The 27960-nt window shown below is 37.0% G+C and overlaps 1 protein-coding gene across 1 annotated transcript in view; it reads right to left on the reverse strand.

Moving 5' to 3' along the window:
- Positions 1 to 12299: 12299 nt before the first annotated feature.
- The window catches only part of LOC124788962 (dual oxidase), a 549428-nt gene continuing 533767 nt past the window's right edge, over positions 12300 to 27960 (reverse strand). Inside the window, exons 18-22 of the mRNA XM_047256252.1 lie at positions 21909 to 22205; positions 16978 to 17142; positions 15392 to 15547; positions 14863 to 14991; positions 12300 to 14366 (exon numbers count right to left, since the gene is read on the reverse strand). Of these exons, the coding sequence (XP_047112208.1) occupies positions 14238 to 14366; positions 14863 to 14991; positions 15392 to 15547; positions 16978 to 17142; positions 21909 to 22205 (876 nt within the window). The 3' untranslated portion in view covers positions 12300 to 14237. The remainder of the gene's footprint in view (positions 14367 to 14862; positions 14992 to 15391; positions 15548 to 16977; positions 17143 to 21908; positions 22206 to 27960) is intronic.

A 27960-nucleotide genomic window follows, 5' to 3' on the forward strand; every position in this document is an offset into this window, starting at 1 on the left:
TATCCACATCTGATGCTGCTTACATGTGTTCTTTTGTTGCCTGGCTTCCACTGGCCTCCCAGCAATGGGCCAGAGATGGACATAGGGCAGATACAATTAATATTAGAGCACCAATGAGGTCATGCATTCACTGCACAACAACACTCGAACTTTATGCCTCCACTCTGACTTAAGTCCAGTGTCAACCTTAGCATGATGAAGTCTATGATGCTATAACTCTTTCATGTTACTAATTTTACAGACAGCTAGAGCATGGTCTACTGACCTAGGTTCAACATTTTTTTAGTTTATAAGTACCACTTAGCTCTGAGCCAGAACAAAGTAGCTCACCTCTTCTGGACTTATATATATATATTACAATCTGACTTCTGCACCATTTCAGTGCAGTAATGTGTCCATTGTAAATAAGTATTAAGGTAGTTCTATTGTACGTTTATCACCTTATAAATAAAAAAGAAATTTTAATTTTAAATTCAGTGAATTAATGTGATCTTAATAAATGAGTGTTTGTAAAATGATTCTTTCATATAGTGTTCATTGAAAAAATGATGATCATTCCATTTGGGACCTGTGGAAGGTACATTGGCTTACTTGTTTCAGTTGTAAATATTTGTCATGTATTATTGTTTTTCTGACATATTCTACATCGTGGAGGACCTCCTCACTATGGATCAATTGGAGTGAAAGTAAATTGTATTGTATCGTATTGTATTGTATTGTATTTTTATTGATCCAGGCAATCATAGTATTGTACATCTGTACATATGATATTGGATAGGTCAAGAGAGCTATTTACAGTAATTTTTACAAATTGATGTTTACATTATTTTGTAGCAAGGAAATTATCTATCTTCAACAAAACAGTTAATACAAATCAAAGAGATGTAAGGTTTTACATATGATATTGGATAGGTCAAGGGAACATATTTGCAGGTAATATTTAATAAATTGATTTTACATTATTTTGCAATGAGGAAGTTAGCTATCATTAACAAAACAGTAAATGCAAATGTTGTGTGGTAAAATACAAACAGCCAATACAAATGTAATACTAAAGTAGTCCAGTGTATTTCATAGACATGCACAATATATAATTTTCAGACCTAATTGAACATTTATCATATTTTTTACATTTTAACCCCTTTCAAAAAAATGATCAACTGCATAAAAGCAATGGGCCAAGAGATATTTTTTTAACTTGTGTGTGAAGGCTCTTGGGTTCTTTGTTGCTTTGATTTCATTGGGTAAATTATTATACATTTTTATCCCAACATTTAAAACACTTTTTTGGTAGCAGGTAGTTCTGGACTGAATCATATGTAGGTCAGATTGCTGCCTTGTTGCATAGTTATGAATATCTCCATTGAATTTTAGTGTGCAGTCATTGTTTAACAGGTATGACTTGACAAATGAGACGATATTATAAATGTAAGCAGAGGGCAGTGTCATAATGCCATTTGTTTTGAAATGTGTCTGCATGATTCGTTATGTCTTAGATTACATATTATGCGTATTGCCATTTTTTGCATTTTGAAAATATATCTACCTCCAGGTGAGTTCCCCCAAAATATGATTCCGTACAGCTGCAAAATACTAACACGAATTCTTTACAGACGAATGGAAAAACTAGTAGGAGCCAACCTCGGGGAAGATCAGTTTGGATTCCGTAGAAACACTGGAACACGTGAGGCAATACTGACCTTACGACTTATCTTAGAAGAAAGATTAAGGAAAGGCAAACCTACGTTTCTAGCATTTGTAGACTTAGAGAAAGCTTTTGACAATGTTGACTGGAATACTCTCTTTCAAATTCTAAAGGTGGCAGGGGTAAAATACAGGGAGCGAAAGGCTATTTACAATTTGTACAGAAACCAGATGGCAGTTATAAGAGTCGAGGGACATGAAAGGGAAGCAGTGGTTGGGAAGGGAGTAAGACAGGGTTGTAGCCTCTCCCCGATGTTGTTCAATCTGTATATTGAGCAAGCAGTAAAGGAAACAAAAGAAAAATTCGGAGTAGGTATTAAAATTCATGGAGAAGAAATAAAAACTTTGAGGTTCGCCGATGACATTGTAATTCTGTCAGAGACAGCAAAGGACTTGGAAAAGCAGTTGAATGGAATGGACAGTGTCTTGAAAGGAGGATATAAGATGAACATCAACAAAAGCAAAACAAGGATAATGGAATGTAGTCTAATTAAGTCGGGTGATGCTGAGGGAATTAGATTAGGAAATGAGGCACTTAAAGTAGTAAAGGAGTTTTGCTATATGGGGAGCAAAATAACTGATGATGGTCGAAGTAGAGAGGATATAAAATGTAGGCTGGCAATGGCAAGGAAAGCGTTTCTGAAGAAGAGAAATTTGTTAACATCCAGTATTGATTTAAGTGTCAGGAAGTCATTTCTGAAAGTATTCGTATGGAGTGTAGCCATGTATGGAAGTGAAACATGGACGATAAATAGTTTGGACAAGAAGAGAATAGAAGCTTTCGAAATGTGGTGCTACAGAAGAATGCTGAAGATTAGATGGGTAGATCACATAACTAATGAGGAAGTATTGAATAGGATTGGGGAGAAGAGAAGTTTGTGGCACAACGTGACCAGAAGAAGGGATCGGTTGGTAGGACATGTTCTGAGGCATCAAGGGATCACCAATATAGTATTGGAGGGCAGCGTGGAGGGTAAAAATCGTAGAGGGAGACCAAGAGATGAATACACTAAGCAGATTCAGAAGGATGTAGGTTGCAGTAGGTACTGGGAGATGAAAAAGCTTGCACAGGATAGAGTAGCATGGAGAGCTGCATCAAACCAGTCTCAGGACTGAAGACCACACCAACAACAACAACTGTAATGTAGAGTGGAAGTAAGCATAATATACATGTATGAGAACAGATTTTGTGACTGATTTTTTGAGTATCCTTAAAATGTAACACACAGTTGAGAGCTTTTTTGAGATATAATTTGTGTGTGTCTCCCACTTAAGATTTTCTGCAAGCCATATGCCAAGAAACTTGACAGAGTCCACACACATAAGCTCTTGGTTATTTAGAATCACATCAGGCATTTCTTGTTTTTGGGATGAGAGTCTGAAGTTGATGTAGGTTGTTTTCTGTATGTTTATAATCAGTTTGTTCTCGTTGAACCATTTGCTGAGTGACGACATAAGCGGTTTAATTTTTTGGTTATGGTCCTCTGTATCAGTACCCGTTATTAGAATACTTGTGTCATCGGCAAATAGTGTGGTATGTCCTGTAGCAAGCTTTGTGCTTATATCATCAATGTATAGCAGAAACAGTATGGGTCCCAGGATTGAGCCTTGTGGCACACCATATCTAATAGGCATTGTGTCAGAGGAGTGGGCAGTAGATTGATGGGTGGTTGTATTCTTTTTTTCAAAATTAATTTCAACTTTTTGAAATCTGTTTGACAGGTAAGATTCTAACCATTTGTTTGCAATTCCTCTTATACCTTTATTTGCTAACTTCTTAAGGAGTATGGTATGGTCAATTACATCAAATGCTTTGGATAAATCTAAAAAGACACCAGTAGTGATTTCCTTACTATCCAGTTCTTTTAAAGTTTCATCGAGATACTCATAAATAGCTGTGGTAGTTGTCTTTTGCTTTCTAAAACCATGCTGGTGTTTTGTCAATAAGGATAGTTTATTAGTAAAGTCTTCCAATCTGGTGTAAAATAATTTTTCAAATATTTTTGAGAATGAGCTGAGTTGTGCTATGGGCCGGTAATTGGCTACATCATTTTTAGAGCCCTTTTTGTGAAGTGGGGTAATTTTAGAAGTCTTTAGTAGGTCAGGGAAAACTCCATTTGTAAAGGATGCATTTATTATGTGGGTTAGGGGTTCTACAATGGATTCTCCACATTTCTTTACAATTAAATCAGGAATGTTGTCACTACCACTGGAGTACTTATTCTTTAGTCCTTTTATAACTGTAAGTACTTCAGGATTGGAGACTTTGTGAAGAAACATTGATGCCTGAACCGGTGTGGTTACATCTGTCTTTGCCAAAAACAACATTTACATCTTTCTTAACCAAAGCATAAACAGACAACAAATTTGTTGCTAAACCAGAAACAAGAATGACACATCTGATTGAAGATATCCCTAATGAATTGACAATAATATTTCATTTCCCTTCACTTATTAGTTCAACACTATCAGTACAATTCACAATTGTTGTCTGCTATTTTCTGGTGCAAAATCTTGAAGCCATCCCTTTTTGAAGTCACATGTGATGATGCTATGGAATCAATGGTTCACTCATTCCAATTGAAATCCAACATACCAAGAGCACTAAACAGTGACTTGTCTACTCCCTGGGAATCCTTCTTTGATGATTATTGCCTCTGGGCACATTGGCCTGGAAGTGGCTATTCTTCCAACTACTGAAATATTTGTTTTCTTCTTTTCTTATTTGCCCCTGGAAAAACCATACTGCAATTTCTTACAATGCTTTGTGAATAAAGCACCATCACTGCCATGTTCATTCAACTGGAAATATTGTTACACACTTCCATTTAGCAACTTTCCTTTCTTTTGTGATCTGAAATTTTCATCCAATGTACTCGATGCCATATCTATCCTGCAAGGCAGACAAACTATTGGTAAACCTCTCAGCATAATGACTGCAATTAGTCCAACAACTGGTTTATCCATACTCTGCAGTTCGTTTGCTACATCTGGAATATGAGTTACATAATTCCAAAAAATTTGTTTCCAGTTTTGTATAATGTGATGTCCAACAGAGCATCCCAGAGACTCATCCAACTAGATGAATTCTTCTCTGCAGTCAGATATTCCAGGGCATCCCAAGCTTTCTTTGTCTTTACTGTGTTTTTTGAATGTACTTACAGAAACTTACCCAAATGCAAAAGCATGTGTCTACATGTCTTTATCATTTTCTGCATTCACAGGAGCACTTACACCCACAGCATAGTCCCATTCCTTTTCATGTTTTAGCATTAGTTTTTTCTCAAACTTCTATGTGTCGTAATCTTCACTGCACTTCAGTTTGTCTACACTGGAGTAATAGTTTTCATCAGACTTAAATTTGAAAACCAAATTTTCAGCACTAAGTCACACAACTGTTTTCTCCCTAAAGAATGAGTTCAAGCACTGATGAGTTTGATGAAACACTAAACAATGACAGTTACCACAAACAATGTGTTCACACTTTCTAATACACTTGCTCAGTGATCTATATTCTTACCAGCATAACATACACAGCTCACTGCTCAGATTTACCATCGTGGGCTCCTCACCTGTTTGAATGTGCTGCTGTTTGTGATGGGATGGACATGTAAACAGTTACATCAATCATAACACTTTTATTCATACATCTATCTTACATTGCAGACAAAGACTGACAAGGTGACAACAACACAAAGATAGTCTACCACCACAAAGGTGGTTACAGAAAGAAGAAAAGATATGCCACATTACCAACATAAAAACAGTACTTGATTCTTAAAGTGTTCCTAGAATAATTAATATTCCATGATGTTTTGGAAATGCAGCTGGATGACATCTGTATCTTGCCATGATTTTTCGAACGACAACCATTCAGACATCTTCAGGTGCTACAATCTTGAACCTCATGGAATAATCATAATGCTGAGAAAACTTCAAGAATCAAGTACTGTTGTTATGTTAGTAATCTGACACCATATTTCATTACTGCTGTAACCATTTATATGGCAGTGGACTATCTTTGTGTTGTTATTCTTTATCATTCTGTGTAAACAATCTAATGCTGATAGTAAATACAAATGTTATGAATAATGTAGAATATCATGCCCATCATTAACACGAACAAATTCTAACAGGTTATAGGCCCAGGTTGAAGGAACAGCAAATCTATATCAATCTCCTTATGATCCCCTTGACATGAATTAATCTTTGATGATGAAGTCTGTAGGACTCAACCAGCAAGACTCAACAACACAACATCTCTGACTATTGAGTGACACTGAACTGATACTCTTTGCCAGTTTAGTCTGGTATTGACATGTGTCACATTAGGATGTTTGATGCATGACAGTGAACCTACATTATGTAAATAAATTAATGAACTCTGATGTATAAATTCGTGTCATATCATATCACACTCATACATACCCAAATTCCTATACTGCAGACTATCTCGTCACACCATATTTTCTCACTTTACTCCCAAGCCAGTTACTGCATAACATCAATGCTGCCATTACCATACTCTGCCACTATGCGTTTCACCTGAACTGACGTAGAACATTCATATGCAGGGCATCAAACTGTGTTCAAACCTGAAAGAATGACACAATTGTGCAGTGTACCAGCCACCCTGTGCATCTATTGTGTCCCACCCTCAATCAGTGTGCAAGAAAGGGCTTGTTTGGACATGGAATATAAACTGACATGTTTGGTGCTCTGCAATGGCACTTTCAAGACTCTCCATGGGACTTAAATTCAAGTATGGTGTGTCATTACAGTGCGGGATTGAGACACACTATCCAACCAGGTAGGCAGCATGCTCTTATTGATGCTACTGTTTTGACCATTAAACATTTGACAGTAAACATTTTCATGATTGTGCTGCTCAATCAGTCGAACAATGCTCAGATGTAATTTTCCACCCTACTATTTTGTACAACTGTCAATGTGTAACAGAAGTTGCCAACAATGGTAGCCATCTTGTCTTACCGTAGTCTATGGGGACTTCACCAGTAAGACTCCCCAACACAACATCTCTATTGAGCAGCACTGAGTAGATACTCTCTGCCAGTCTAGTCTTGACTTGACCTGTTAGGTTTGGACATAAAGTCCACAACAGAGTACATACATTATGTAAATAAATTAGTGAACTCTAATGCATTGATTCATGTCATATCATATTGCACCTTTCCTAACCTGAGTTCTTACAGGCCTTTGTCTTGTTCTACACCAAGTGTGTGCTTTCACATGTTGTTGTTATGTATGTCACATATTGTGTGTTCTTTATTTTAGTGAGTGAATAAATCAGTTAAAACTAAAGGCTTCTTGTTTGCAAACACATTCTGCAAACAGTTTTCTCAATGCAGGATTTCTTCACACTCATTTGAAGAACAGTTGTCAGCTGAAATATTATGGCAAGATGTTGACATCATCTGACTGCAGTTGTTGTTTCACAAAGTCCTTCTTCACAAACTAAAGGAAACACACAAATTTTCTTTTTAAAAGCCCCTCTGTATAATCAAGAATAACCTTTAATCTAGCAATAGTCCTCCCCTGGTAGCTGAGAGGTCAGCGCGACGGAATGTCATACCTAACGGCCCGGGTTCGATTCCCAGCTGGGTCGGAGATTTTCTCTGCTTAGGGACTGGATGTTGTGTTGTCCTTATGATCATTGTTTCATCCCCATTGACACGCAAGTTGCCGAAGTGGTATCACCTCGAAAGACTCACACCAGGTGAATGGTCTACCTGATGGGAGGCCCTAGCCACACGGCATTTTTTATTTTTATCTACCAGTGTTGGTAACACTTGTGTCCTACTGAATCATAAATTTTGTCAAGTTCCTCTGTCTGTTTTCTCCATTATACAGGGCTACTATAAACAATTTATTCATTTTCCAAGTTCTATTTTTTATTACATGTACAAATATAATTTCTACATGTACAGAACTATAACATCATTGAATTTGCATTGTGCTCATCAGTTATCATTATGAAAGCAGTGCCTTGACAAAATGGTAACAAAGCAAGAAAATAGTTTTTGTGTGTTGGAATCCCAGATCACGTAAGAAACCGTGATCTGGGGTTGGAATACAGGAGCTGTTTATCTGTTACAATAATGCAGCATGTATTAAGAAGGAGTTATTGAAAAGAACCTCTGTGTAAGTAGAGAACTGTGCATTGTTATTGAGAGGTTAGGATCTCTGGTCATCTTTGTAAACAGAAAACCACCGCTCAATGAAATGTACCATATGCAATGGCTGAGAGGATGAGAGAAATGTTCATACGCAGTCCCAACACATCAATGGTCTGCCAAAACCACAAACTTTTAATACATCGTGAAACAGTGCAAGATTTTGCAGTGGTGGTTACATTTCAGTATCTACCATCTGTGACTTGTGCAACAACGAAAACCTGAAGATTATGGTTGACCCTTCAGCTTTGCTTCACAATGCAGTAAGTACTAGAGGATGGACATTTTGCCTCCAAGCTAATATTCTGCAATGAAGTAACCTTCAATTTATCTGGATAGGGTTATTGCCACAATGCAATTGTGTGGGCAGTGAACGTCATCATGAAATTGTGCGACATGAACAAGATTCACTGAAGATTAATATTTTCTGTACAGTGTCCCAGACAAAGTTACATGGGCTGGTTGTCTTCTATGAATAGACTGTGACAGGTACCTCTTACCTTTAAATGTTGCAGTTGTGGTTGTTTCCACTACTCACTGCTGATTCTGAGAATTTCATTGTTCAACAAGATGAGGTATCCTCTCATTGGATTATTGATGTTCATCACTACCTAAACAGTGAACATCTGCATCACTGGATTGAGTGTGGTGATAAAGATGATGTGCCTCTTTCCCTTGGCCCTCCAAGTCACCCAGCCAAATGCTTTGTGACTTTTCCCTTTGAGGGTACACTAAGAGTTGTGTTTGGTTCTACCTCCACTGCCAGGAATACTGAAAAAGCTAAGTGAACACATCAGTGATGCTATGATGACCATTGACAGGATTTTGTTAGGAAAGGTATGAAATAAAATTGACTACTGCTTTGATGTGTGTTGTGTGGTCAGAGGGGCACTCATAGAACATTTTCAGAGTGTAGAATGCAAACTTAGTGAGTTTACAGTTTTAAAAATGCACCAAACATTTTTGTACTGCCAATAATTCAGAAAACACATAGCTATTAAAGCAAATGAATCATTTATAGAAGTTCTGTATTGTTACTGCTAATCTGGCAGATAAAATTAAGCTGAGTGTGCACATCTGGTCTCTCAGGCTACTACAGTAGTTGAGTAGCATGTCTGCCTGAGGTGGTATTGTTCAATGAAACTAAATGGTTGCTCTGTCTGCCTCCAGGCATCTTGGGTTGACCTCTCTTACAGATGCATCACAGTGTCCAAGGGCAGTGCAGTGTTTGAAGTTCACAGAAAAGTGACTTATCTCATGGACATATTTAGTTCCATTTGTCTTTAGCATATACATGAGTTACATACTAATAAGTCCAAGTACAAGGAGGTCCTTATTTTGTAGATCATCTGGACTTTGCTGTATGTAGTACAAGTTTGGGTCTGTGGAGAGAAATCTAACCTGTGTGAAAGGAAATCTATGAGAGGAACCATATAAGCCAAACCCAACAAAGACATATGTGTGACTTGAGTCTATGGAACAGTGAAGTCCGGCACAAATTTCATGTAGAATGGACAGGAACCCAACTACTGGACTGTAACACTCCAAAACTTTTGACAGTAGTGCTTCACTGAGCCTTTATATTAAAGAATCAATTTATGGATTCCAAAATAAAATTATTATTTTCAAAGTAGCAGGTTTCCAGTGGGGCCCATGTCCTTTTACAGCCATTGCTCCAAGATTTGCTCTGCATTTTTCTGTGGCTGAATTTGGCTACACAGTGTGATACATGTCATCTCATGTTATATACATAGGTGCTCTTCTGAACAAAGCATGTAAGCTGATTACAGGCTGTTTGAAGTTTACTTTAGCAAATAAAACATAAGACTAGTGAAGTGGCTATATCCAAGGGCACACCCAGTAAAGGCCAATGAAGTTCAGTAACCTGATCACCTGTCCCTCCCTAATGTAGAAAGAAATTAGATATATGTATCAGTCCAGTAATAGTTTAAAGAAAGTCTTAATGTGGGTATTGACCAATGTAGTAAATGTGTTCAGAGCCATCTCGAAACTAATCCATCAGTCATTACTATTCTCCTTGCAGTATAAAAGTCAGAGCTTTCTGGGTGCTAAAAACCTTCAGCTGAATTCAGTTTGTCATGTTTTTATATCACCATTGCCACAAATATAGAAAGTATTCACATCTGTCAAAATGTTACCTGTTTAAGGGCATATTAATGTGTTCAAATGCCCTACAAACTACTTCCTCATAATGAAGTGCACGGAAGGTGTACTTATCTGTTGTAAAGTGATAGCACTAGTATGTTTGGATATTAATGAACAGACTTTTTAAATGGTTTTGAATTTCATTTTTTAAGAAATCATGTTTTGTTTCCTCCACTTTGCACAAAATTAGTATTTTTCATTCTGTAGGAGAGTGTATACTAATACAAAACTTCCTGGCAGATTAATACTGTGTACCAGACCAAGACTTGACCTCAGGACCTTTGCTTTGTGCAGGCAAGTGCTGTGTTGCCTGATCTACCCAAGCCAACTCGCAACCCATTCCCACAGCCCTACTTCCACCAGTACCTCATCTACTACCTTCCTACTTCACAGAAGTTGTCGTGCAAAACTTGCAGGACTAGCACATCTACAAGAAAGGATATTGTGGAGAAATGGCCTAGTCACAGCCATGTTCAGAGTGAAAAAATTTGCTCATGAAACATCCCTCTGGTTGCAGCTAAGCCATGTCTCCATAACATCACTTTTTCCTCAAAGTTTTGCAGGAGAACTTCTGTGAAGTTTGGAAGGTAGGAAGTGAGGTACTGGCAAAAGTAGAGCTATGAGGATGGATCATGAGTCTTGCCTGGGTAGCTCTGTTAGTAGAGCATTTGCCTGCCAAAGGCAAAGGTTCCAAGTTCCAGTTAATGTAACAGGAAATTTCATTTAGAGAGTTCACCATTCCATCTCAGAAATGAACAGTACAACTATTTAAGGAGATGACATCTCATAACAGCCAAATAATTAATCAGAGAGTGCAACTACAACAGGTTGGTGTGTATGACACTCAAAAGGTTCAAGAAGAACATAAATGTGCACATGCACAACAAAAAACTAGAAATCACATGTTTTAGTGACCATTGTAGACAAATCTCTATGTGGAAGATGATTTCCTGCAGGCTACTACAAGATCCTGGGGCACATGTGACATGAAGTCATTGCACATACCCGGCATTCTGTTTTTGCATCTAAGTGTGTATTCACTAGTTTGTATTTCATCTGTGAAGTTGTGTGTTTCTGATCCAAGAAAATTTTTTTATTATAATTTGCCAGTACCAGTACATATGTAAAGGGTGATCAAAAAGTTTCTGTTCTGAGGCCATGCAGTCCATATTTGGTGTGTCAATCAGGCAAAATCATCTTGAGAATTGAGGCAATTAACCCACCAACACATCAGGTTGAAGATACCCATTTGGTGAAACATCATGTCCTGCTGCGTGAAGAAGTCTGTTATTGATTGCTGCACATCCTCATCTGACAGGAATCATCAACCCTGCAAGGCCTTTTTTAAGGGACTGAATGTGTAATACTATAATCACGTGGGGAGAGGTCACAACTCTAGTCTAGGGCAGGTGGTCGAGTGTTTCCCACTTAAGTTGGTGTAACATCTGTATCACAACATTTGTGATACCTGGCAATGAGTTATCATGAAGCAGCGGCACCCCGTCTCACAGTTTTTCCAGGCATCTTGCCTTAATTACACATTGTAACTTCTCCAGCATTATGCAGTACCATAATACTTCCCAGTGATGGAGACACCAGGTTCTTTGAAATCAGTATAGATGAGTGAGGACTCCCAGCTCAATCAGCAACTTGTGTTGAATCATGGCAAGTATGGAACTTGATACATGATTCCACAATGATGATTTCTGATAGACATATTGCCCCATATACATTCTTCATTCTCCAGTGGATGTCTACCAGTGTTTATTCTTTGGAAGACAAAAAAGAATAACAACACATGGTACTGTTTGGACACAATTTGTAATAATGTTGGCACAGTTCACATTTTCACATTTATGGCACACATGTAAGAAGTGCTATGTTGAATATACACTGAAGCAGTGCCCTCAAATGGAAACTTTTTGATCACCCATTATGAAAGGTTTCATCAAAATGAATCTGTTCTTCTCTCTCCTCATTAAAAAATATTACTATTTTTTTGCTCTGTAAAGTAGCTTTCACTACCCAGTCAATTACCTATAGTAAACAATATGATTTTAGATATGAAGAAGTAGGTGAAATGTAGTGTTAAGAACTACACTTGATTACTGATTGGTAATGGAACCAACATATCTTGTGAGCACTTGAAATTATACCTTCTTGTAATGATTAGTTATCAAAACAATAAATAACATTTGTGATTAAAAAAAAAAAAACTTCAGTAATTTACACATTTTATTTGCACTATGTAACATTATTTACAGCAATGTAATTACATATGTTATATTTACAGAATGATCATATACACGGGGTTATGTTTTTCTCTTAAATACATCATCACTGCATTTCTACCATTAACAGAAATAAATAAATAAAGTTGATTCCTATCCTAATACCTCATTCACACCAGAATACTGATCTCCAGCCTTACACAACAGAGTCAGGAACATTAATCGTTACACTAATCAAACAGTACTTTCACCTATTACATGGCAAAGATCTGCTTTCAATACAAAAATATAGTAAAAATTTATTTTATGACAATACTGATTTAGAGTCATGCTGCCTCTCTTTTCACAGAATATTCTGCACTTGTAGAAAACAGCTGTAGCAAGCATAACAGACTGTGAACCTATTGTATATAAAACTTACTCTATCAAATGTATGAACTTTAGAGTTAAATTACTTTGATAATTACATAATTGGAATAATGCAGAAATTAGTTTCACTTTCTCTTTGTGGAAGATGGTTCAAGTTTAACAACTTAACAATCATGTATTGGATGACATTATCACTTATTAAACCAAAAATATATTTATTTAAAGACTGATCAGTCGTGGCCATGATGTGTTTTGTCAATATAAATGCAAAATATATTAATTATACCTGATTAATTAATTGAAAAATGTTTCTTTTTATGAAACTGAAGCAGACAAATAGCTGTTTTTAGATCCCTGCATGAAATTCTAAAAAGGTAATCATGTCGTTTCATTACAGGTCTTCCAAATAGTGCTCAGCATAAGGTTTAATGCATGAAGAAATGAAGTTCCATTTTCAGCAAGTAATGAAATATTACTTAACTTTTTAAGATGCTTAACACTTCAGTTCTGCAGCAGAAATAATATGTAAGGAGTAAATTTTTTATCTTCTCACCACCCATAAGATACACAAGTAAATAACTAAACACATACTCTAAACTTCTTGTGTTATAAACTTTTTGTGTTATAAAATTCATGTTATTGAATTTTCATGACCATTTACTCTGAAATTTCCTTCAGTAATCACTGAATATAGTACATAGAAATTATTTCAGCAGTGTAGTCACTTATTCCTCACTGTTGTATCAGGTAACATGGAACTGAAACATGAGCCATTCAAGAGGAAAAAATACCTACAATAGTTGTTTTTAGACATGGATATAAATGGCCTGTGCAATGTAGCAATCTAACTTGTGACAAAAGAAGTGAAAGTAACAGATTATATCATATTGCTAACTCTTATCACACTAAAATTGAATTAAAGAGTTTGTATTGGCTAAAAGGCATTGAATTCTGTTTCAAAGCCACAACAGACATTTTGCCATGGAAAATAACCATATATTTGTTACACACTACTGATATCATTGCCATTTCACTTTTGTAGAGTTTCATTTGCCTGTTATACATAAAAATCTGCACACATTAATCCATTATGTATCAAATAACAGTTCAGTAAAAAATAGAATCAGTCTTTAGCATGTATCAAATATATTCCTCCTCCTCATCTACATCATCTAAGCCTCAGCAAGGAGTGATGTAATTCTTTGTTTTTATTTATTTTTAATCTAGTGAAGTAAGACTTTTAGCATTTTTTCTTCTTCTGGGACTGCATAGAGATTCTCTATGTGTAATACTTACTGTGAAAGGTAACCTACACATATCATCAAAATATTTTCTCCAGTTTCAGCACTGAATTACAATAACAAACTGACACACAAAAATAAATAACGGTGACAGAAGAATGGGTTCTCAAACACAAATTCTGAAATTATCTTGCTTAAGGTGAGAACTACAATATTCAGCTATTTTACAATGTTTCTAAAGAATTTCTGCAACATTGTATATGACAGTATTTAATAAATTATGTAGCTTGGTAACACATTCTCAAATCACACTAATGCCTTACTTCTGTTCACTATCCAAAATTTTCAAAGTGATGGATGAAATAAGGCAATTTGCGACCTTTATTCACCTCTTCACAGGCAGCCATTATACTCTTTGTAAGAGGTCGAGGCCCACAACTGAATACTCCAATCTTACTTACCTGCAAACATAAAAAATACAAAAATTGATGATAATAATAATAACAATAATAATATCCTGCAGATTAATGATAATAATAAAGATACTATGCTTATCATGTGTTAAATAAAAGGGCATCTCCATGTATCAGGAATAGCAGAAAATACGATATTGAACCTTTTGGAACTCTGTATTAATAAGATGTGAATTTCGGTGTTGATGTATGTTAGTGTCATTCCTTAACACTACACTAAGTTTAATATTTATTAGTTGTCTCTTAAATTACTATGTTGGAATAACAATGGTAATAATAAAGATTCAGGGAAGTTTAAAATGTATTTCTATGAAACAGAGTTATTATCTAAAATATGTTTCAGAATTTATGTAAAACGAATAGAGGTATTATAAAGTAAAGATGTTGGTGTGATGTACTGTGAACTTCCTTTAGACATAGAATAGGGAGTTTGAATATATGTGATACACATAATACTAAGTGGCAAATTTATTATTGTACTCACATAGCTATGCTTCTTCTGCACAAACTTGAGGAAAGACGACATGTCTGGTCGACCAAAATGATTTATAGCCTTCAGTCCTGTGAACATGCTCATTTTTGAGAGTCTCTGGAAGTGATTCTCACAAATGTACTGTAAGAGATTTGTCACAATGTATTAGTGAGTATACAAAGAATGTAATAATAACTAACTATGTGTACTTTTAAATCTCCTGCTATGCCAGTCTTTGTAAACATACAATAAAATTCAGATTTTATTACAATATACAGTAACAGTCCCACTACAAAATGATTGAGTAAAATCATCTCGGGCTTCCTACTGTTTCAATTTGTTTGAACTCCATTTTGCTTGGCTGTAAGCCTGAGATACTATGATACTTCTAAAACCTGCAGCTAATCCCTTCAATCTTGGTAAATTTTGTTACACAGTTTCAGCTAAAAATCTTGTCAACGTTTTCAGTAGCAATGAATGTCAGCTTATTATAGGTAAGTGATAACATGTAGACTTTTAAAGACCCTTCATTCTGTCTTACCAGCATTGTAGTCCTTAGGTCAAACTTGTGGAAGAATTGTGTAATGAAGATGTGTATCTCTAAAACATTTGTTACATCCTTCTTCTCAACATCTCGCAACACTTCAATGAACCATTCAAAATGTCGATGTGAAGGACATATCCACAAGAAATATACCTGAAAAAAGTAAATAATTTGTTAATGTCTTCTTCAGACAGTTTGGAATTTTCAGTTATTTTGATTTGCACATTATGTTCTGTAAATCCATATAGAAGGGTAAATTTCAGGACTATGGAAGAAATCAAGTAATATATTAACAAAGGGCAAGAAACTCATAGAGATGTATACACTTTATTAATAATTAAACTATGGAAAATCCAGGATAGAATAATGGCAGTGTTACAGAAAGAATAGGTTGCTACTCAGCATATAGAGATGAAGCCCATTTGCAGAGAGGCACAACAAAAAGACTGTTATACATAAGAGCTTTTGGCCAAAAGGCCTTCTTCTAATGTAGAAAAAACACAAAAATTCATGCAAGGACAATTTTCTCTCTCTCTCTCTCACACAAGACCACTGTATCTGACCACCGAGGCCTGTGTGAGTTTTCTACATCAGAAGAAGGTCTTTAGGCTGAAAGCTCACATGTATAGCAGTATTTTTGTTGTGCCTGTCTGTGACTTAACTTCTTCTGTTTACTGAGAACACTAATATTTACTAGCACTGTACTGCTCAACACTGTTTGTACTTATGCTAGTTAAATGTTACATGATAAGTTAGAAGAAAACATACCACTTTGAAAAACCACTGCTGTTTCTTGCTGTGTTGTATTATAAGGGGCATTCAAAAAGAAACATGCCAGAGGCATAATTACAGAAACCAGTACCTGTATGTTAGAAGTATTGACCCTCGCTGTTGAGACACTTGTCCCACTGTTACACAAGGCAATGAATAGCTGTCTCATAAAAGTCCTGGGGCTGCAATGTTAACCAGTTCTGCACATACAGCTGGACGTTGTCATCTGAGGTGAATCATGTGCCCCTCAGACCATTTTTAAGGGGACCAAAAATGATGTAATCACAGGGAGAGAGGTCTGGACTGAATGGAGGGAGGCCGAGAATCTTCCATTTGAATTTCTGCAGGAGTGCTGCGACTGTGTTGGCTGTATGAGGCTTTGCGTTGTCATGGAGCAGAATGACCCCATGGGTGAGATTGCCTGGTCATTTTGATTTGATCACTTGGTGAAGGGTGGTCAAGGCTTGTGAGTAACATTGGGCATTCAATGTTGTCCCGTGCTGCAGGAAGTGAATCAGAAGTGAATCATTTTTGGTCCCCTTAAAAAGACTCTGAGGGGCAAACGATTCACCTTGCATGATGACATCCAGCTGTACGTGCGGAACTGGTTAACATCGCAGTCCCGGGAATTTTATAAGATGACCGTTCACCACCTTGTGTCACAGTGGGACAAGGGTCTCAACAGCCAGGGTCAGTATTTCTAACATGATTTCTGTAATTATGCCTATGGCTCATTTCTTTTTGAACACCTCTTATAAATAGCTGTTTGCTTAAACACATAGATTCAAATTTTTATATTATCAGGCTATTACCTTTTTGCATGCAACACCAGAATATCTGTTGGTGGATGTACCAAAGACAAGGTCATTTAGAATAGATGCATATGGAGTTACTCCTATGCCACCTCCTACCATAACAGCCACTTCAAATTTATACCAGTCTTGATTTCCACCTCCAAAAGGTCCCTCAAGACGAATCTGTAAAAACAGAAGCTGCAGTTTTTTACTAAAGTTTTGATTAAAAATAGACAGAATGTGTGCTGACAGTAATGGAAATTTGGCAAAATAACTTCTTAGCAAACATGTGCACCCAATACCCAGCCTCTCCCCCCCCCCCCCTCTCCACTCACACACAAAATAGCATACCATACTGTGAAAGGCTATGTAGGACAACATACAATGAACATATACATACCAGTGTAATGCATGGAAGATGATAATGACAATAAAGCTTCCAATGTATATTTTTCTTACATTCCCTTAAGAAATTAATTATGGTTATTAAAAATGAGAATGATAAAAATGGAAACTAGTAATACTAATTTTTGTGACATATGCAAGTGTCAACAGTTATTCTCTTTTCCAAGTATTACATTCTATCATAAGTGCACATCAACATCAAAAGAATTTAGATGTGAGTGGGATATTTAATAGATTTCTTAACTTGTTTTTCAATTGTTTTGAACCTAGTTTTCTTGTAGGTCAAAACTAACATGAGTAAAAGGGATTTAGAGATTTCTGTGGTAAAGACAATACTGTAATCAGAGATTTAATAATAAATGAAGATTGAAATTGCATTATGAGCACTGTAGTTATTTAATATAAAAAATTATGAATGAAGTTAAAAATACACAAAAAAAGAAATTCAAAACCAAAATAATCAAAAAGTTGTGACCGTTTTCATATTGAGAGAGACATGAAATACTTACTGAATTCTATGGATTTTTCCAAAGTTAGAAAAATGAGGTCTCAAAATAACTCTTTCACCACAGGTGTTCTAGAGTTAGTCAGATAGATACAGAGAGATGGTAAACTGTTTCTGTAGAGTACATGAACAGGAAATGATCATATTTAATACATAGCTTATGTTATTTACCAGTGACATTTCCCACACATAACCAACATTTAATAAGGCTGGATAGTGTCTTCACAAATTTTCAGAAAAGCTAGTACTTAAAAATAAAGATTCCTGATATTCTAATTTTAGTAGTCTCTTGCTGTTCGTCTATTTCTATGTTTTGAGAGTCTCATACATATGCTTATTATGCTGGACGACAACTGTTCATTCATTCATTCATTCATTCACGTATTGTATTCTGCAGATCCCATCATGAAAGAGAATCCTCATGGATGTGAAACAGTCGTATATACATTTAAAAAAAAAAGAGAGACTTAACCTGTATAGTGTATTAACAATAAAATATTGTTGTAGGCCCCTAGTGCTTAATGACATTCATACTTGTGCCAGACAAATTTAATCAACTAAATTAGAAAGGAAGCTGCTACTTTTGATAATGGCTTTTTAGTTATTTAGAGTGGTGTAGTATAGTTATGAGAGCAGACATTTAATATTAATTGTCACTGAATAGGACAGCGTATACTATAACAATGAAAACCATGAACAGGATGAATCCAGCAACACTTATGAATGGATCACACAGGATATTTGACAGAGACAGAGTGATGCCTGTAACACAGATTCCATACCAATAACAGCCAGTGGACCAGAATGATTTCTCATACAAACTGAACAATAAGAGAAGGAGATAGCAACAGCAAAATGACTAAAATGGTGCAACAGACGATAACATCAGAAACATCAATGTAACAGCAGCCCAGCTGGCTCAGGCCTAAAATTCCTATAAATTTTTATTAAGTGGATGACACTGGTCCACATTTTGCAGTTACTGGAAGAATTGATAGAATGTAATAATGTTGCCTGGAAAGAAACAAAGGCACTGTAATAATATATATGTGACAAATATTCTAAATATGTACCGATCACCATCTAAATCTCTTGACAGACATTATCAGATGATAAGAAAGCTGTAGTAAAACTACAGGATGTCCCACTCAAACCTCTTTGATTTCAAAGAACCAGGAGGGGGGGGGGGGGGGGGGGGGAGAGCCACAGTAGATATGACAATGAAAAAAGCACCACATTGTAGAGTGTCTCAAAGAATTTATTTAATTATCATCAATACACCTCTACATGTGAACCATTTGTAGCATGAAGAATATTGAGTCTATATTCAATTTCTATGAGGAGGAATTGAATAGAATTGGGGAGAAGAGGAGTTTGTGGCGCAACTTGACAAGAAGAAAGGACCAGTTGGTAGGACATGTTCTGAGGCATCAAAGGATCACCAGTTTAGTATTGGAGGGCAGGGTGGAGGGTAAAAATCGTAGAGGGAGATCAAGAGATGAATACACTAAGCAGATTCAGAAGGATGTTGGCTGCAGTAGGTACTGGGAGATGAAGAAGCTTGCACAGGATAGAGTAGCATGGAGAGCAGCATCAAACCAGTCTCAGGACTGAAGACCACAACAACAACAATTCAATTTCTTGCCAAGTTCTTGGTAATGTTTCCTCTGTTATTATTGCAATCGCATTAGTGATACAATGTCACAATGTAGGAATATCATCCACTTTGGCCACAGACACGTGATCCTTCATGAATACCCATATGAAGAAATCAAGTGGCATAATGTCGGGTGAATGTGGTGGCCAGGCAACGAGTCCTCTGCATCTGATCCAATGACTGGGAAATTTCCTATCTAGGAACTTGCTAACAGCTGTTGATCAATGCAGTGGAGCTCCATCTTGTTGAGTTGCAAGTCTTGCATCTGAGGGTACCCAGACTGCTCCAACATGTCCAGATACACTGACCCATTCACTGTTTGTTTTGCAAAGAAGAACGGTCCAACAGTCCTGTTGTCCATTACCCTGCACCAGATGTTTAGTTTAGGGCTATCATGAACATGTTCAATGACAACATGCATATTTTGCGAAACCCAAATCCAAACATTATGCATATTATCCCTTCCTGATAGATGAAAGGTTGCCTCATATGAGAATAAACATCTTTCCAGGAAGCTGGCATCCATATCAAGACACTGCAGCATATCTGCAGCAAATGGTTGTCAGCATGGTTTGGCATTCAGCGTCAGATGTTGCAGAATTTGCACTTTGTGAGCACACATACGAAGATGCTGGAGAACTACATGATGCAATGTTGATTGAGGTACATCAAGTTGTCTAGATGCTTGATGAATTTACTTACGTGGGATTCTGAGAAACGTTTGATGTCCTCCACTGTCTCTTCTGAAACTCCGTATTGTGCACCACCAGAATGTTTCAGAAAACTTCCTGTTGCCAGAAACTTCCTATACCATTTCTTAATTGTTTTTACATCAGGTGGATCACTTTCATACACACGGACACAAGTCACACCCATCTACAAGATGTGTAGTAGAAGTGATCCACAAAACTACCGTCCAATATCCTCGACATTAATTTGTTGTAGAATCTTAGAACATATTCTGAGCTCAAATATTATGAGGTATCTTGAACAGAATGACCTACTCAGTGCCAACCAGCATGGATTTTGAAAACACCAGTCATGTGAAACCCAACTCACACTTTTCTCCTACGACATACTCAAAGCTTTGGATCAAAGCAATCTGTTAGATGCAGTGTTTCTTGATTTCCAAAATGCATTTGACTCAGTACTGCACTTACACTTATTGTCAAAAGTACAATCATACAGTGTATCAAATGATATTTGTGACTGAGTTGAAGGCTTTTTGGTAAGGAGTCAGAGCATGTTACCTTGGATGGAGAGTCATCAACAGATGTAACTTCAGGTTGCACCTGGGAAGTGCATTGGGACCCTTACTGTTCATGTTATATATTAATGATCTTACAGAAAATATTAATATTAAAATTAGGCTTTTTGAAGACGATGCAGTTATCTGTAATGAAGTGCAATCTGAGATAGGCTGCATAAATATTCATTTGATCCTGATAAGATTTCAATGTGGTGCAGAGATTGGCAACTTGCTGTAAATGTTCAGAAATGCAAGACTTTGCACTTTACAAAATGAAAAAAATGTACTATCCTATGACTATAATACCTAAGAGTCACCAATGGATTCGGCATACAAATACCTGGGTGTAACACTTTGTAGGGATATGAAATGCAATGACCACATAGTTTCAGCCATGGGTAAAGCAGGTGGTAGACTGAAGTTTATTGATAGAATATTGGGGAAGTGCAATCAGTCTACAAAAGAGAATGTTTACAAATCACTCATGTGACCAGTTCCAGAGTATTGCCCAAGTGCGGAGGACCCCTGTCAGATAGGATTAACAGGGGATATTGAAGGTATACAGAGAAGATCAGCATGAATGATCACAGGTTTCTTTAATCCATGGGAGAGAGTCACAGAAATACTGAAGGAACTGAAATGGCAGACTCTTGGAGCCAGACATAAACTATCCCAAGAAAGTCTATTAACAAAGTTTAAAAAACTGGCTTTAAATGATTATTGTAGGGATATACTACAATGCCTTAAGTATCACTCACATAGGGGTCATGAGGATAAGATTAGAATAATTACTGCACAGACAGAGGCATTGAAACAATAAGTCTTCTTGTGCTCCATATGTGAATGGGACAAGAAGAAACCCTAATAACTGATACAATGGGACGTACCCTCTGCCAAGAACGTCACTGTGGTTTGCAGAGTGTACACGTAGATGTAGATGTAGAGTGGCACAATTGTTACCAAATCATCTCATCATTACTGTAGGTAAATAAATTGTTGATGGTGGCTTTATGTTTACTCAAAAACCTCAGAACACACACAGCTAGCATAAACAGTAACAAAATAGTGTAGTCATCAAATAATGATGGCTATTTTTATAATAATTAGATTATGATTTAGTTTTGTAACTTTACCTTAGGATGATCTTCTTCAGGATTAAAGTTACAGGGGTCAAAGTAATTTCTTAGCTTCCAAGTCCATGGTCCTTGTGCTTTTATGTGGCAGGATAAAAAGTTTTCATGTGGAGCTGATGTTAATGTAAATGAATGGAATTCTTCTGGTTTGAAAGCAGTACAAGAGAGTCGGACCCATTGGCCAGACAAATATTTGAAATTTGGTGGCCTGTAAAACTTTAGTTTTATGACATCTGATGGCAGCAGCTCAGTCTCAATAATGTCAAGGGCCATATATTTTGTCCTCAGGCTAACAACCTGAAAAATAAAGTTTCCATACATAATGTGTTGCTTTAAGTTTTTTGAGTTTTCTTCATGTTATAAACTGTAACTTATACACCTACTCACAAAAATAGTTGAGTTGCAAGCTGTTTCAGAATGTTGGTAATTATATTGGAGTGTAAGAACATCAAAATGTCTCCAGAATGAGATTTTCACTCTGCAGCAGAGTGTGCACTGATATGAAACTTCTTGGCAGATCAAAACTGTGTGCTGGACCGAGACTTGAACTCTGAACTTTTCCCTTTCTTGGGCAAGTGTTGTACTAGAGCAAGGCAAAGGTCCCGAGTTTGAGTCTTGGTCTGGCACACAGTTTTAAACTGCTAGGAAGTTTCAATCAAAATGTCACACTAAATTTTGTGAGGCAGAGTTAGATAGAATGATACTTGGAAGGAGGAGCTGACAAACTGAATTTCTTTCAGGACATTTTGTCAAAAGAAATAATAGTGCAAAACAAATTTATATTTCATTTAGTTGATCATTAAAACAGCTGTGCAAATGGAGGAAATGTGACTGATATACTGATATCATGAAATAATTTGCCACTGCACTGAAAAATGCAGTTTAGCATGGTTTGCATTCAGCAATACATCTCTCTCAGTTGCAGTAGATATTCACAAACACTGGAACACTTTTCATATTTCACTTCATGCTGTCTTGTATTTGTAGGTCTTGTAGGAAAAGTTGAAAGGAAATAGTACACTAAGGTAACTAAACATCATGGAAAGGCATCTTCAAGAACATTTGTATTTTTAGTGTTATGGGGTCTATAATTCACTATGTAATGGTATTAAAGTCTTAAAATAAAAGACAAATTCCAATTAACTATTAAATAAATGTGAAAACAGTAAAATCAATAGTATAATAAAAATTTCACTTAAACTTTGAATCTTTGTGTAAGAAACAGACCAGAGTTACATGATCCAGTGCAAAAAGTTAAAAAAAGCATTCAGCACCTGTAGTTATTAGACTGAGAACCCAGATACATAAGCCAAAGATTTTACTTATCATTCAGTTATTATAAAGATTTCCAGTTTTTCTACAACCTGAGGTTTCCAGTGCAAGTTAGTATTATCTCCTTAATTAGTTAGACAGCAGCATGTTCTGTGTCCTGTGAAAACTGGACTTATAACTATGAATATATCTGTAGAAATCATGGAAGTAATTCTTTTTAATTTCTTGAGTGGCTGTCAAAATTTAACAAAACATGCAGAAAATATAAATGAACAAATGAATAAAAATGTTAACACTGATGGGCATAAATGTTGTACAATTTGAATGAAATTTGCCTCAGATAATGTGGGGATATAGAGTGCACACAGGCTGTAGTTTCATGCCCATCTGTAATCATGAAATTAAAGTTTTTATAAGAAATAATCTAACAATATACATACATCTGGTTGAAAGCTATATTTGCTTCTGTACGTGTGCACCTCCAGTACCAAAAAAGTGACAGAAGCATCTAGTCATGAATGATGTATCTATGAACTATAAAACTCTTGTGATTGTAAAAACCTTCTGGAACTAAATACACTGCCCAACAAAATGTGAACACCCAAAAACACGCTGATGGATGTCAATATAACTTTGCACACATACACACCATTAGCAGGTATGCAAATTATCATAGTTTCAGGACTCTGTGACAGGGAGAAAAGCCACTAGAGTGTATCAGTACTGTTCATGTTTTATTGTAGGCCTGGTAGTGTATATAATGGGTGTGAACAGCACCAGATGGTGAGCGATTTCTGGGAAGGACATGGAGATGCCAAGTACTCATGTGATATAGCATTATTGGCAACTGACAGAGGTTGAAGGGGACCTTATTGTGGGCCTCGATTTTGTTGGCTGGTTGAAATGTGCAATATCTGATGTTGGAAATCACAGGAAAATGAAGGCAGGTATATTCGCTGTGTAGGTTCCCATCAACCGTGTCTGACCACCATACAGAAGGATTATCAGATTGTGCACCAAGCACACTGAACCCGTTCATATCCACACCTGCCACCCAAAGGCAATTAGTAGACACACTATAACATTCAGCATCCTACACCATTGGTCAGAGACTAGTAGCAGTTAGACTAGAGATTTGCTGTCATATGTGTAGGCTGCCATAAACACCACATCACAAATGGGTGCTGTTGTAACAGTGACCGGAATGGTCGTGGGGTTGTAGTGACAGAAATGCGGCGGGACCCACAGAGCAGCCTGCGAACAACAACACAACGGGAGAGGATGGACACGACCAATGAAGGACCTTACGACACAAAACAAGAACAGACAACAGAGTCACGAACCAAACAAGACAACCACCTCCACTCATAAAGCAACACAAAAGTCAATACGCTGTCTAATGCGAGGCGATATGTCCTGAGACGCACGCGAGGTCACACTGGCAGGCTGAGCGACAGGCAGGTGCTTAAGTACTCGATCGGGGACGCCGCTATTGGCTGCTGCAACCACGTGTTCCACTGTGGCGCCCTCACTCTAAATGTGGGTCAGGAGGCGCGCACTGCCATAGCTTATGGCGCGATGGTACAGAGACATCTATGGGTCTTGATTTCCACGACGTCTGGCGGGGATTCAAATTCCACGGCGCGTGGTACCAGAGGTGCATTGACTGGGAAGCATGGACTGCTGATGAATGGTATCATATTGTGTTCACTGATGAATAACAGTTCTGCACTACCCTGGATGACCATTGTCGGTGAGGATGGTGGTGAAATGGGAGAAGTTCCATTTGTCCAGTGTTTTGGAGAGGCAATGAGGTTTTACTTCTTGTGTCCATATGGGAAAGCATCAAGTATAATTTCAGGTCATGGCTGATAGTGATTGAGTAACTCTCACAGCAAAATGGTAAGCCACAAACTTCCTGGGTTTCATATGTTACATCTCATGCAACACTTGCTCCAATTTTTCAACAGAACAGTGCTAATCCACACATGGGACATGCCTCTATGAATTGTCTATTTGATGCTGAGGTACTCCTTTGGTCAGTAAGATTCCAAGATCTGTTCATGATAGAATGTATAGGACCATCTCAGATGCCAGTTCCATCTCAGTGCCAGTATCCAGGATATCACGAACTAGTTAGAACAGCTATGGGCCAGCTCACTTTGGGAGAGGATACAATGCTTTATGATACTGTTCCCAAACGAATCAGAGCATGCATCCAGGGCAGAGGGTGTGCAGTGCCATACTGATAAGCAGACTCATAATGCCAAGTCCTTACTAAATTTGCCTCAGTTTATTAATTACTGCAGTAACATAATACAATCTCCCAACTCTTGAAGTATCATTTGGGTTCCCTCCTCCACTAATGGGTGCATAACTTTTTTGTCAGGCAATGTATATCACATTCACATATCTGTTTTCCTCATAACCTTACCTTCTTTACTAAAAAAATCAAAATACGGTAATTCCAATGATGCTTTAATGTGTGGTGACCTCAACATTGATTTTCTAGAAGAATCTGCCCTAATTTAATGCTGTCATTAAATTGGAATCCATCTGGGATATTGAGCCACAATAATCAGGCACCAACTAATCTTCAATATGTTGTGTTGATGGCTTATACCACACATCATTAAATTACTATTAGTTTGAAATTCCCAAGCAGTGATCAGAGTGACTCTTGTCTTGAGAAAGGTCTCAATATTAAGTTACTGCTCTGGTTACCTAAATTGGCTTAATAGTTCACATGAAGGGATGTCTAATTTCATTGTGTTTACAGCTATAACTGCCTTCAGTTTTTGTTTTACTGTAAGAAAATATCACTACATTTGGGCAATTACTAGTTTTGTGTAACTTCAGTGCTTGCAGAACTGTCAGCTGAAGATAATCTAAAAACTCGTTACAATTTATCTCAACTCTGTAGGCCTTCAGGACTGGTTGTAATTATGGAATTAATAAATTGGCGAAACTGGAAAAAGAAAAAAAGTTTATAAAAGCATCTACACATTTGTTGTTTCAACTAAATTTTATTATTTTTGTTCAAAATTTTTTCATATTAAACTGACCCATTATTGTGGCCTTCACAAAGGAGAAATGAGACTGCTGAAAAATTACTCTTAAAAGCAAAGTGTAGTTAAGCATGTTTTCTCACTTTTTTTTAATGAACATTCTTTAACCATCTTGAACACTCTCTGGTCCTTTTTCTATCCTTTTATGAATGTACTCCAGCATGTGTGTCTTTCCATACCAGAAAAATGTGTACTGTTTTTCTTTGTCTCGACACCCTGCTAGTACTTCCCACTGAATTGTATTCTTATAAAACTGAAGGAGAATAATCAATAACATCTACACATATAATCCACAAGCCAACTTATGGTGCATACCAGAGAATACACATCTTGTACCACTATCATTTCACACATTTCTGTTCTAGTTGCTAATAGTGCACTGGGAAGAACACTTAGGAGACTTACGATAAGATCAAATCCCTTCATTTAGTCCTCATGGTCTTCTTGTGGTGGAAGAAATCCATTAGTGGAGTCCTCTATGTACACGTGCTCCCCAAATTTCAGCTGTAAATCATTCAGTCATAAATGTCTCTCTTATAGTGACTGCAGCTGTAGTTGCATTTAACGTAACTCTGCTGCTTTTGAGCTTACTAAGCAAGCACATGATGATTCATGCTGCTCTTCTTTAGATCACCTCTGTCTCCTCTATCAGTTCTGTCTGGTAAGGGTTGCAGACTAAGGACGAAGTGGAGGTATTGTCTTTACCTCCTTGATGGGTGGACTGCACTTCCTAGGGTTTCTTCCAATAAATTGCAATACGGGATAGTTTTGTGTGGTTGTTACATATTAAAACACTCCATACTCATACTTCTGGATATGTAAGAGATGTAATATTTTCCGCTAACTGATCAGCAATTGTGTCATTAGTCAGATTGGGAGACAGAGTTTTACATTAAAATTTATTTTAAACATCTTCTTGTTCTCATTTTGACATTGTTTAACATGTGTATGCCAACAAGGCTTTTGCTACATTTAAATCTGTAACAAAGTTCTCTTTTGGAGCAACTTGCTAACATGGCAGTTGAACAGTGGCAATTCTTTCTTATCCCTCACATCTTTGCTCGTCACATAAGGTGTATTGTGCATTACACTCGACTTAATTCATTTATACTCAACGTTTTCAGCCTGTAGATGAATGTTTGATGTTGACTGTTCAGGGAACGTGAAATATGTTATTACCACACTTACACAGAAATAGCATCCTATCTTTGTCAACATTCCTATTGACACCCGTAGTCATGTGAATCAAAAAGATTGGGCCTGTGTGCGGAATAATGTAGATAGAGAGGTAAAAATTGACACACATGCTTGGAATGACATGGGGTTTTATTAGAACAAAAAAAAAAAAAAACAAAGTTCACAAAATATCCGACAGAATGCGCTGGACAGCAAAACGTCAGTGACTGCGCATGACAATTGTGTATAAAAGGAGCTGTAATGAGAGAGAGAATCAGATGCGCCAGCAATCGCAGCATGTTGATGTTACCTGAGAAGGCGCTTTTAGTGAAGCTGTATTATCAGGATGGGGAATGTGCTAGTTCAGTGTTACGATCCTATCGCCATAGGAAGGGGAATCGAACGGGTAAAGGTCCGTTGACAAATGCAGCTGTGGCGAGAATGATTTCGAAGTTTAAAGTCACGGGTTGTTTAGACGATAGACCCCGTAGTGGCCGACCGAGCACATGGCATAATGCTGCTGAGACAGTTCAGAA

This window comes from Schistocerca piceifrons, chromosome 3 (genome assembly GCF_021461385.2).
Source record: "Schistocerca piceifrons isolate TAMUIC-IGC-003096 chromosome 3, iqSchPice1.1, whole genome shotgun sequence".
Lineage (NCBI taxonomy): Eukaryota > Metazoa > Arthropoda > Insecta > Orthoptera > Acrididae > Schistocerca > Schistocerca piceifrons.